At 46.6% G+C, this 12,976-nt stretch overlaps 1 protein-coding gene across 1 annotated transcript; it reads left to right on the top strand.

Annotated features, from left to right (window-relative positions):
• The first annotated feature begins 10,119 nt into the window (after positions 1-10,119).
• Positions 10,120-12,522, top strand: RHOB (ras homolog family member B). The gene has a single exon (XM_063915321.1). It carries the CDS (start codon positions 10,683-10,685, stop codon positions 11,271-11,273), a length of 591 nt encoding a protein of 196 aa, XP_063771391.1. The 5' UTR covers positions 10,120-10,682; the 3' UTR covers positions 11,274-12,522.
• The last annotated feature ends 454 nt before the right edge of the window (positions 12,523-12,976 follow it).

The raw sequence follows: 12,976 nt of genomic DNA, 5'->3' as shown, positions 1-12,976 counted from the left end.
GGAGAACAAAGGTGCAGAGCCAGAGATGGCGCCGGAGAGGGTTAAGGGGGAGGGGCGGCAGCTGGCCCAACGGCGCGAAGGAGGGGGGGCGGGCAGGTATGCCCGTCCCCTCTTTCACACCTGCAGGTACCTGGCAGCCAGTCAGGAGATGAGGGGGGGGGGGGGGGCGGCAGGACACCGGAGGGTTTAAATAGGACGAGTAGGGGGGGAGGCGGGCATTGAGTGCAGGGAGAGCAGAGCTGCTAGCGTGACCCACCCACCCATTAAAGAGAGCCGCTAGCGGGCCGCACACTCCCCTCTTTTTGCATTTTGTACCCCTTCTCTTGTGTCACGGTAGGCGAATATGTGGGACAAGTATACATCGGTTTTGTTTAAAAAAAAAAATACATATACATTTGCAATCTGGCGTTGTCACAGGGTTTCGTGTGAAGGGTGATGGTAATCAAAGTTTTTATTGTATTTATTGTCAGGTGCAAGTTACAGTTATGTTTGTATGTTAACGTGTTATAACAAATGAAGGCATGTTATATGTATGTCACAGTCAGCGGGCGGCGGGAAGAAGCGGTGCACAAGGTGATAATGTTGATATTATCTTAGACCGCAAAGCTATACCTTTAAATACACTATTACCGTGGAGCCGCTATGGCCGCTAGACTAAATGCACGTGCTACACACTTTGTACGCTATTTGCGTACAGAGTCCTGCACGTGGTACGCACTCGGCGTACACACGCCGCGCTGAGTGTACGGAGTACACACAGCGTGCGCACACACAATTGATAACCTTTAAACCTTGTTAATGATACAATGTAATGATATGCTTACACTTTAAACCTTAGCAGCAAAGTTCTGCAACGATGTAATACCTTTAAACCTTAAGTAGCGCTGGCGGTATAAAGTACCCGCAGTGTGTACACCTTATCAATACCAATATACCTTATACAGATTAATACACCATAAAGCCCATGCAGGAAAGTGAAAACACAACACTGATTTGTAGTTGCAACCACAGGGTTCTAAGGCCTCAGTGGATTAATTCCAAAAAGGTAAAACAATACAAATCATACACTACAGGCTAACAAGTAAATCTAAACAGAATAATGGCCACAGAGAATGTACATACGTGAGAATATTTGCAAGCGCAACCCGGCTCGGTCCTCCGCTGGTCATACAGATAGCGTTCAGAGTCTTCTGACCGGCCAGGCAACCATGGTCCTTTTATACACAACATGCATACACAATACAATGGTCACTGTAATCTTATTGTCCATTGGACACAGGGATGTGTCCTTACATTACAGAAGAGGTCATAGGTGGATTTGAATAGGTGGGCGATGTCTTTCCCCAACTGCTCTTGTGGGTGGTATCCTCTGGATTCCCGCCGCATACATAATATACTGTAAATACAGTTAATGTTCATATTCTACTTTTGTACATAACTATACGCAGGAACATGCGATCTTGCTCTAACCAGCACCGGAATGTTACCCTCAAAATACCCTACAGCTGGATACTAGACATCACCTTCCAACCTTTATCTGACCCTTCCTATCATGCAAAGGCGAATCCCTTGGTCCAGGAACTGTTTAAACTATTAATACTCGCTGACATGGTCTAGGGGAGCTATATCTACAATGTACACTATAAGGGTTAAATATGTAATGTTCTAATAACCCTCTATGCGTTCACAAACTCTACCGTAAATGCGCATACCACGCGCTAAGGCGCATGGCCGTGTAAAGCTCCGTTATGCAAATTGCGGATATGCGCACTCACGGCAGAGCGAGTGCACGCGCAGCGGGCATGTGCATGGGGTTAGTTCAAGGCATATGCATTACAATATTTTTCGACTTTAACAAAGGCATGGCGAACGGGGGGAGCCAGCTGAGGTTGGCAGATTCACCCTCGGTGAACGGGCGCACGCTCGGCTCCAGCCTTGGACGGTTGGGCCAGTGGGCTGCGTGCCAGGCGAGCGTGATATGCGCCAGGAGGGCTGGTTCCCCAGGGGCGTTGCCGCGGTGCCTACCGGGTAGGCAGGGCACGCCCCCAGGTAATCAGGAGGGGTCAGTGACCCATTTGCGCCTTGCCCACCACTTCTGTCCGTGCCCTGCAACCTTGTAAGGTAACATGGAATAAGGTAATGGAAATAAACTGTGGCCAGTAATTCGATCCAAAAGACATGTGTCAGACTCTTATTTAAAGGGGAGTTTATTTGAGCGGGAACAGGGGGGGGGCCGTGGGTCGACCTCTCCCCCTTATATACCGTACTCTCTACTAGTAAAGTTACTGAGTTGGTGCAGGTAAAAGGGAACAGGGGGTGCATTATTACAGTCCTCGACAAGAGGGATATGCTTGGCACGGTCCCAGGCACCAAATTCCATCTTCCTCTTCCAGTAAATGTGGCAGTGCCCCCTGGTGGTAGAGTGATTCCTGCTCTTGTACATAGAGTTGCACTATACAGCTTGTTCTCCGAGTGCAGGAAATAATTGTTATCTGAATCAGTATTGTAGATTGACTTACATAGACATTTTTCCTATAACATACATAGCACTATACTTAAATTATTGTCTTATAAAACTTTTCCATCATTCCGAATAAATATTTTAATTTTATTTGTATCACAAATGTTAACATTTGTAATTTTTTTCTGCAGTAAGTTATTACGAGTTAATTATTTTGTTCCCAATGTTTTACATCCCTGGCATGTATTGAAAAACAAAAATCTTAATACCAGTTGCACAATCCCCATAATTGTGAATATGCGAAGGGTGCAGGTGTGCACCACAGTTTAGTAGGAAAGCACAGTGTTAGGGCCAGGAACCACGGACTGTGTCCGGGCCGCGTGGTTGGTGCACACAGATTTCACGCACATTGCAGAAGACAGTAAAATATTGAGGGTCATCCCGTGGTATTGTACAAAATGTGATCTAGTATATTTCAATGAGAGGATCAGGACCTGGGGCCATGAGCACCTGTGGCAGGTACTGGGCAGCACCCGCTCACCACTAATTCTATATGAATAGTGGGCGTTGTATTGCTCAAGGTCCATAAAGGTAGATTTGCAGATGACACGACAGATTCAATGTGATTCTACATATGATGCAAATATGTTGGCTGTGCCCACTGAATGCTGTACCCCCAAGCACACTACCCTCCCCACCAAGCAGCACAGTCATTGTTTGCGGATTTCCTCACCATACAGGGTACATTTAATCTACACCTGTCTCACTGCTCCCCACCCAAACTGTCGCTGGCACCCACTGCATCCTCTCACGCCTCTATAATTTATCCCTCACTGGTAGTCTGGCTCCGCCATAGATTGGAAGTTTTAGTTTGCTCAGGATCTTGTTTACATGTATAGGCAGCTCACCTGCGTTCCTACCAGGTATAGTCAGTGACATTTTACATGAGACCCAGAGTGCACTGTGAGCAGTGGCGTCAGAACGCGGGTACAGGGGGTGCAGCCCGCATCCGGGTGTCACCCTCGGAAAGGGGTGACACCAAAGTGCCAGCTCTTCTGCAGTGACAGGAGCCGAGTGCTGCAGTGTGATAATCTCCTGCAGCACTCGGCTCCTGTCACATATAAGAATCGGCACTGCACGCTGCCCAGTCTCTGGGGGCAGCCAGCATCTTCGAGAAAGCTAGACACGTCCCCAGAGCGAGGGAGAAGAGTTCCTGTGAGGCCACGCCCTTTAATTTAGGTCACGCCTACATTTCGGTCTGCTACGATGGGCTGAGCGGGGGGGTGTAAAAATACAGAGTGCGCAACGGGTGTCACCACACACGGTGACACCTCTGACTGTGAGGTCTCAGCCATTGAGCCGGTGCTCTGTCAACAAACATTGGGGCAGATGTATTAACCTGGAGAAGGCATAAGAAAGTGATAAACCAGTGATATGTGCAAGGTGATAAAGGCACCAGCCAATCAGATCCTAACTGTTAATTTACATATTGGAGCGGATTGGCTGGTGCCTTTATCATCTTGCACATATCACTGGTTCATCACTTCCTTATGCCTTCTCCAGGTTAACACATCTGCCCCATTATCTTGAACCCTAGAGCAGAGGTTCCCAAACACGGTTTTAGGATAACCAAGCTTGGGCACATGTGACTTAATTAGTACCTTAATCAATTTGATTTAACCATCTGTGCTCAGCCTGGATATCCTTAAAACCTGGATCGTTAGAGTGCCTTGAGGACGGTGTTTGGGAACCTCTGCCCTAGAAAATACCTACTGCACATAATATGTAGGAAAAGAGGAAACTGTACTGTGTACACAAACATAGGGAGAGGATACAAACCCCACACAGATAGGGCTCTGGTTGGAATCGGAACTCATGATCCTGTGCGAGGCAACAATACTAACCATAACACAAATGTGCTAACAACTACACAACACTGATAACCATGATTTATTTAACTTACACTGCACTACATGCTACACAATACTGCCAGCACCACTGTGTTATAACCTATGCTGCACTGATGCCCACATTTTGACACAACTTACGCTACACAATATTGATTAATACTGTGTATATGTAGACATAGCTCAAAGGTCCATACTAATTTGCAAACCAATGAAGAACCTCTAAACGTCTCAAATTCTAAAAACATGATGGTGGCATGCCTCCTCCAAAAGTCAGCTGGTAGTGTCACATAATGGGCAAATCCATACCCCCTGGAGCTGAAACTAGCACTGCTGAAGTATCAGGCCCACCCAAACTCTCTCCTGCAAACCTCTTTGAATTGGCAATTGCACTCAGGCATGCACACACCATGGTAAGCAGGGCCTTAACACCCAACACCACAAAATGTCTGACCAGCGGGAAATCCCCCTCAATCTGGGACTGTCCCTCTAACATCCATTCCAGACAGTTGGGAGGTAAGCAAGTGTGTACATCAATATTCATACTGATTGGGCAGGATGGATGGAGACTATACAGTTACTGTCTCTTGGCATTTGAACCCTCACTGGAAATGCTGGTCATGTACTTATGTTTCATTACCAACTCCCCATCCATCTTGCCTGTAAATAACTTCTCACACAAACTTCATTGTGGCGCTAAATTTTGTCAGCATAAATAAAATGTTTTAGGAAGTTATAAAATTGTAAGGACTTCTGTGGACACTAGATGGCGATATAGAATAATAATCTGCAATAGAGTCACTTCTGTAATTACATGGGCCTGGCAGTGAAGGGTTGTCGGCTTTCAGTAACAGACACAGCAGCACAAAACAGATGTTTGAGCTACGTACATTTTCCCATATCCAAGGTCAGGAGGCGATTCAGCACAATGTGATACAGTGGTAATGCTGCAGACATAGACCATATGTGTAGCCTATGCCAGGAAAGGGGTCCCCCATCCTGTTACTAGCCCTGTGGTTGTAATAGTCTATTCTCAACCTAATTTGCTTGTGTCTTGCTCTGTGCTTGTCTGATGAGAGCCATTTATAAAGCACAAATCTGTGGGCCTGCAGGGCTTCTTATATCAAGTGCTTTGTTGTCTTTCTCTTTTGTTGAAATTGCAAACGCCACCAGGCACTTGGATTTGTGTGTGTGCAGTAGGGATTCCAGGAGTTTGTGCAGTTGATAAATGATCACAATGTATTATCCAGGCAAAATAGTCTCTAGAACAGTGTGTTTCAACCACTGTGCCGTGGCACACTAGTGTGCCCTGAGCAGTCTCCAGGTGTGCCGCCATAGAAGCACAGCCAGGCCCGTCAGTGTTTTGCCGCTACTGAGGCCCTGGAAGGATCAATACTGGTGGGTTTAGTGGTTGCAGAGCCAGTACTAAATTTGGTCCCGGGCAGTGTTGGGCTCTTCTGGCTGTCTCAGATGTGGCTCAGGCGTTACCTATGGAGAAGCTGCAACATGACATCCTAGGACACGCAACTGCACCATGCATCACCATTATATTTGTGTGTGCCTTGGCAATATTTAATACTTGTTCAGTGTGCCGCGAGTTGTAAAAGGTTGAAAATCTCTGCTCTAGAACCTTGAAGTTGACCACAGTTCCTATAGGGCAGATGTTCTCAAACGCGGTCCTCAAGGCAGCCCAACGGGCCAGGTTTTAAGTATATCCATGGCTCAGCACAGATGGTTAAATCAAATTGACTGATGTGCTAATTAAGCCACCTGTGGCCAAGCATGGCTAAACTTAAAACCTGGACCATTGGGGGTGCCTTGAGGACCGCGTTTGAGAACCTCTGCCATAGGGTACAAACTATAGCCGATTTTATGGCTGCTGCAGCTTGCCCAATCTGCTGTCTCTGCCACCCTGACTGCAGCATTAATAAAATGCCAACATTCTACACAGCACTGTACAATTAAACAGCACAATGTATAGGCCAACTAATTATTATACTATTTATGACTGTGTGTATGGGAAAATTAAGCTCAAATTGCGGCTGATTTCCTCCGTAGACATCTGAAGTGTCTGTAAACACGATTTAAAGGATGCAGATGTGCGTTTTTTGAAATGATAGGCTGCATTCGCCACCCTGTCTGCACAGTGCTGCAATACACTGGTCTGAATACAGACAAAAATACCCTGTGCTCTGTCGCTTGCATACACAGCAGCCAGAGAACAAAACAAACTGATCTGGGGAGATGATTTACTGCAGCTGGGAGATTAGCCCAGCACAGGAAAAGAGGGAAGTGTACAGGAAGAGGGAGAACAGGCCCAGCGTTACTAGAACATGCACATGTTCCAGGAGGATTTGGGTAATAGAGCTATAGTTACAGGTATTATCTGCTCACTGTACACTCTGCAATAGATAGGACTGATTGCAGAGAGATGTTTAAGGTACGGCATGCCTTAATCAAATACCAGCTACCTGCTGCTATTGAGATACAATTGTAATAGCTATTGGTTAGTTCCATTATCTGAACTGTAGTTTACGTACAGCCCAGTAACATGCTAAATCCTACTCAGTATTATTGTTATATAGTTTAAATATTCTAAATAGACTAACCCCTATCATATGCCTAACCCTTTGCTAGATACTGTACATTCTCTCCTAGTGTACAGTGCCTTGCTAAAGTATTCACCCCCTTTGCATTTTTCATGTTTTGTTGCCTCACTGCCTGGAATGGAATGGATTGTTTGAAGGTTTGCATCATTTTCATTCACAGAACATGGCTACAACTTTGAAGATGTTTTTTTTTTTTTTATTGCGAAACAAACAACAAATAGGAAAAAATAACAGAAAACTTCAGCGTGCATGACTAGTATTCACCCCCCTAAAGTCAGTACTTTGTAGAGGCACCTTCTGTGGCAATTACAGCTGCAAATTGCTTTGGAGAAATCTCTATGAGCTTGCCACATCTTGCCACTGGGATTTTTGCCCATTCCTCAAGGCAAAACTGCTCCAGCTCCTTCATGTTGTGAACAGCAATCTTCAAGTCTGACCACAGATTCTCAATTGGATTGAGATCTGGGCTTTGACTAGGCCATTCCAACACATTTAAATGTTTCCCCTTAAACCACTCGAGTGTTGCGTTAGCAGAATGCTTCGGGTCATTGTTCTGCTGGAAGGTGAACCTCCATCCCAGTGTCAAATCACAGGCAGACTGAAACATTTGCTCAAGAATATCCCTGTATTTAGCACCATCCATCTTTACCTTGACTCAAAACAGTTTCCCAGTCCCTACTGTTGAAAAACATGCCCACAGCATGATGCTGCCACCACCATGATTCACTGTGGGGATGGTGTTCTTGGGGTGATGGGATGTGTTGGGTTTGCGCCAGACATAGCGTTTTCCTTGGTGGCCGAAAAGTTACATTTTAGTTTCATCTGACCAGAGCACCTTCCTCCATACATTTGGGGAGTCGTCCACATGCCTTTTGGCAAACTCAAAACGTGCCTTCTAATTTGTAACACTAAGTAATGGCTTTTTTCTGGCCACTGTTCGATAAAGCCCAGCTCTGAGGAGTGTACGGCTTATTGTGGTCACATGTGCAGATACACCAGTCTCTGCTGAGGAACTCTGCAGCTCCTTCAGGGTTACCTTTGGTTTCTGTGCTGGCTCTCTGATTAATGTCCTCCTTGTCCGGTCTGTGAATTTTGGTGGTCGGCCCTCTCTTGGTAGGTTTGTTGTGGTACCATGTTCTTTCCATTTGAAGATGATGGATATTTTTTTATAACCCAACCCTGACTTGTACTTCTCAACAACTTTGTCCCTGACTTGTTTGGAGAACTCCTTGGTCTTCATGGTGTGATGCCTCTTGCTTAGTGGTGTTGCAGCCTCTGGGGCCTTTCAGAAACGGTGTGTTTATACGGACGAATCATGTGACACTTAGATTGCACACAGGTGGACTTCATTTCACTAATTATGTGACTTCTGAAGGTAATTGGTGGCACCAGAACTTTTGAGGGGCTTCATAGCAAAGGGGGTGAATACATATGCACATGCCAATTTTCTAATTTTTATTTATAAAAATTTGTTTTTATATACATTTTTCTCATTTCACTTAACCAACTTTGACTATTTTGTGCAGATCCATCACATAAAATTCAGATTAAAAATAAATAAATTACAGGTTGTAATGTAACAAAATAGGTAAAAAGCCAAGGGGGGTGAATACTTTAGCAAGACACTGTATCTAGCCCTCACCTCTGCTGCAGGCTCGCCATATTTGGGGAGCTAGACTTAGGCTGGGTACACACTTCTCCAATATGCACCTGATATATCGTACGAGCCGGTGTATGATAAATCTGTGCCATTGGGCAGTGTGTATGGGTGTTCTTGTACACGATGTGCGGTCCCACGTCTCGTATACATCATATATATCGTTTGTTCTGCACTTGACAGCAAAGATATGCATGCTCCGCGATGTGGTTGCAGCCGATACATCGTACAGTGTGTATGCACTTACGTTGTATCATTTGCGATGTCACATCTGTCCAACATCCTGTAGTATATATTGATTTGGTGCCTCACGCCTCAGTAATGGCATCAATTCCTAATTAATGGACATAAAAATAGGTTCAATGGGTTAAAGCAACAAATGTGCCTTCAGGTGGGTACAATGGTGAATGTTATTCCAAAAATACCAAGTCAGTTCCATAGGATTTATTATAACAACATGTATTTCCGTTGCATTAATACACCTGCAATGTTAGGATGGACAAACATTTATAGGAAATATAGATTGTAAGTTCCTTCGGGGCAGGGGCTGATCTGAATCATTAAATATTATCTGTAAAGTGCTGTGGAATATGAGTGCGCTATATAATAACTGGTAATAAATAATCCCTTATTAATCCTTATTAGAAGCTGTGTGTTATAACGTGTGTTCTTGCAAAGGGAGGATTTGGGCTTTTACCATTCCGCTTTAGAAAAATAAACTCATACATTTTAAAATATGTGCTTCAACCCGTACGCTCACACCTCATGTGTATTTATAACATGGATCTAGGCTAAATTCCCTATTATGCATGTATGAACGAGCCCAGGGACTACTTAAAAGAAGAAAGGAGCAAGCAATTTAGGCAGCAAAGAACCAGGGAGGTATTTAATGTGGGAATGTGCTAAATAATCCCAGATCATAGCAAAGCAGACATCACAGGGTACAACTCCCTAATATTGTCTCCTACATAATAATAATAAGGTCCCTGCAGTACCCTGTCACATACTACTGTACTCTCTGGCAGCCCCCTGCTATAGGACCGCCTTGCCACCCAGAGCTCTGCTCTTTCCCTGTGCTACTCCCCATGCAACATGTGGCACTCCAACTGCTGTGGAACTACACATCCCAGCATGCAAAGCCACAGTTTCTGTAAGCCTTAACAGCAGAACTGTGCCAGGGCATGCTTGGATATGTAGTTCCACAGCAGAGAGAAAGCAAGACGTTACCTAGTACCCCTGCTCATCTGCCTGTCCCTGAGAAGCTGACCCTCCCTGGCTGCTGCTGCAGCCTCCCCCCGGGTTTCCTAGGCCGCCCAGAGCTCAGGAAGCAGAAATCATCAGTCTGTGTCACTCCATCAGCTGCTGCCTCCCCACCTAAACTTGCTCCCCTCCTCCAATCACAGCTCAGCTGCCGTCACCGTCGCCTCTGCCATTGGCTGGCTATATTAAGAAAGCGTCCGGAGCCTTTAAATAGCAAGAGCGCAGCACTGAGAGCGACAGTGAGTTGAGTTTTCTACAGTTGTTGTTGATGCTGCACTGGGGCCGGAGAGAAGGGGGAGGAGCTACAGACGTGCGGTCACTGGATACATTGTATCAGTTCTTATCCCCCAACGTTCCATCATCCCTCGCGCAGAGGAGCAGCCGCCTGATCTCCCCGGGACCGAGCAGCCGCCTGATCTCCCCGGGACCGAGCAGCCGCCTGATCACTCCGGGACCGAGCAGCCGCCTGATCACTCCGGGACCGAGCAGCCGCCTGATCACTCCGGGACCGAGGGACCGAGCAGCCGCCTGATCACTCCGGGACCGAGCAGCCGCCTGATCACTCCGGGACCGAGCAGCCGCCTGATCACTCCGGGACCGAGCAGCCGCCTGATCACTCCGGGACCGAGCAGCCGCCTGATCTCCCCGGGACCGAGCAGCCGGCAGCCGCCTGATCACCCCGGGACTGTACACGGCCACATCTGCCCCCAGGGTGAGCAGCAACCATTAGAACCATAGGCAACCTGAGAAAGCGCCGGGCGGCGGCCGGCAGCTCCAGCAAGGTGGCGATGGCGGCGATCCGCAAAAAGCTGGTGGTGGTGGGGGACGGGGCGTGCGGCAAGACCTGCCTGCTCATCGTCTTCAGCAAGGACGAGTTCCCCGAGGTGTACGTGCCCACCGTCTTCGAGAACTACGTGGCCGACATCGAGGTGGACGGCAAGCAGGTGGAGCTGGCCCTGTGGGACACGGCGGGCCAGGAGGACTATGACCGGCTGCGGCCGCTCTCCTACCCGGACACGGACGTCATCCTCATGTGCTTCTCCGTGGACAGCCCGGACTCGCTGGAGAACATCCCGGAGAAGTGGGTGCCCGAGGTCAAGCACTTCTGCCCCAACGTGCCCATCATCCTGGTGGCCAACAAGAAGGACCTACGGAACGACGAGCACATCCGCAACGAGCTGGCCCGCATGAAGCAGGAGCCGGTGCGCACCGAGGACGGCCGGGCCATGGCCATCCGCATCTCCGCTTATGAGTACCTGGAGTGCTCGGCTAAGACCAAGGACGGTGTGCGGGAGGTGTTCGAGACGGCCACCAGGGCGGCGCTGCAGAAGAGGCACGGGCCCAGCGGGGAGTGTATGAGCTGCTGCAAACTGCTCTGATCCTGCTGGTGCTGTGGACTGGAAACCTAATGCTGCCTGTCCGGCCCTGCTGCCCCCGTGGGGGTTGCCGGCTCTGGAGGTGACCCCTGTATGGGGAAGGGTTATGATGAGTGCACTCCACCATGAGACTTGTTAGCTGCTGTTTGCCCCCTTGCCAGGCAGTACCAGCCTCAGTATTTCCCAGACAGACTGTTGCAGTTGGACATGAAATGCACTACCTGCTGCTCCCTGTTCGGAGGGGAGGGGGATGTGGGGCTTTTAGCTTAGGGTGGGTGACCCCTAGTATTGGGAGACTTGTGAGCTGCGGTTTGTCCCCCCTAGCTAGTGCTGCCCACTTGCCAGGCAGAGCCACACTCAGTATTCCCAGACTGGCTGTTACCATGAAGGGGGGCAGTGCATGACCCCAGTCTGCCCACTCCCACCAGGGATATGAAGTACACACTACCTGCTGCATTCTCCATGGTGCAGATCTGGTGCCACTATACCACTCTTATTGCCAGAGACCCCCATAGTACTGTATGCTGCTGTGCAATGTGTTCCTGGCACTGCTGAAAGGATCAATATCTGATCATCTATATCCAGGACAAGCTGAGGCAGTGATGACCCTGCATTGTACATTGTAAAGAAGAAAAGACTGTATAGGTTATAGGTATGCTGTACTTCATGGACTCTCTCATTGTGCCTGTCTGACGCTCAACAGTTTTGTTTATATTTTGCACAATTTATTTTTTCCTATCGACACTCAATGCACTTATATCTGCATAAACACTAAAATGACCAGCAGTGTATATGTGACCTCACCAGAGGGTAGAACTGAAACCACTTTTTTTTTTTTTTTTTTTAAATAGAACTTTTTTTTTTTTCTGTCTATTTGATGGAATGTAAAGGAACAAGGTTACAAAACCTTTCCCTAAAGATCCCACCTGTAATCATTTGCATTGCAGGGCTTGTGGTTTACAGAAATGGCTAACTTTGCATACTGTCTCTATAGTGAATGTACCACACAGATGTCTGAAGCATTCATGGATTGAATTTTTTTTTTTTTTTATGGTCTGGTTAGATTTCTTTAGTAAAAAAAAAAAGTATATACATTTTTTTATTTTTTTTATTTGGCAGTGGTACTAAATCTGTGCTAAACTGAAAAAAAGCTGACAGGGCAGTAAAGAGGTGCATTTGGATATGTTTACATGATGTTAAATGTGTATATACAGGTTTTTATTTGAAACATTAAAATATTCTATGAACAGAACGTTCTTGTGGTGTTGGTTCTTGTCTATACAATAGTTTTGTTTTTTTTTTTTTGTGTGTTTTTTTTATATTCAATACTGAGAGGTTAAAATGTTCTACATTGTCAAAGTTGTGCACACATTCCCCACACACACACACTTGGGCTTTTCAAGGGATTAACTGCAAACATAACAAACTCTTCCAAGGTTGCCAGTGGAGCTTTTGTAATTTAGTAGTAAAGTTCCCCCTTCCCCCACTGTAACCAAACTGTCATGTTGTGCACCCCCTCCCAGTTCCACAGCAGCCAGTCCTGCAAAGCTTCAGCTATTTAATGGTTCCAGCTGATAGTGTCCTATCAAACTTTCCTCTTTTTTAAAGATTTGCTAAAACATAAGGTGATTTTAATAGCAAATTTGACTGGGTGTTTTTTTTTTTTTTTTCTTCTCCTTGTACACCTATATTTCCTAGCAGTTCTC

Source organism: Pseudophryne corroboree, chromosome 4, assembly GCF_028390025.1.
Source record: "Pseudophryne corroboree isolate aPseCor3 chromosome 4, aPseCor3.hap2, whole genome shotgun sequence".
NCBI lineage: Eukaryota > Metazoa > Chordata > Amphibia > Anura > Myobatrachidae > Pseudophryne > Pseudophryne corroboree.
This window is presented reverse-complemented; position numbering and strand designations above follow the sequence as displayed.

Bases quoted from the DNA above. Each gene is read 5' to 3' on its own strand.
- RHOB (XM_063915321.1), top strand. From the start codon at position 10,683: ATGGCGGCGATCCGCAAAAAGCTGGTGGTGGTGGGGGACGGGGCGTGC.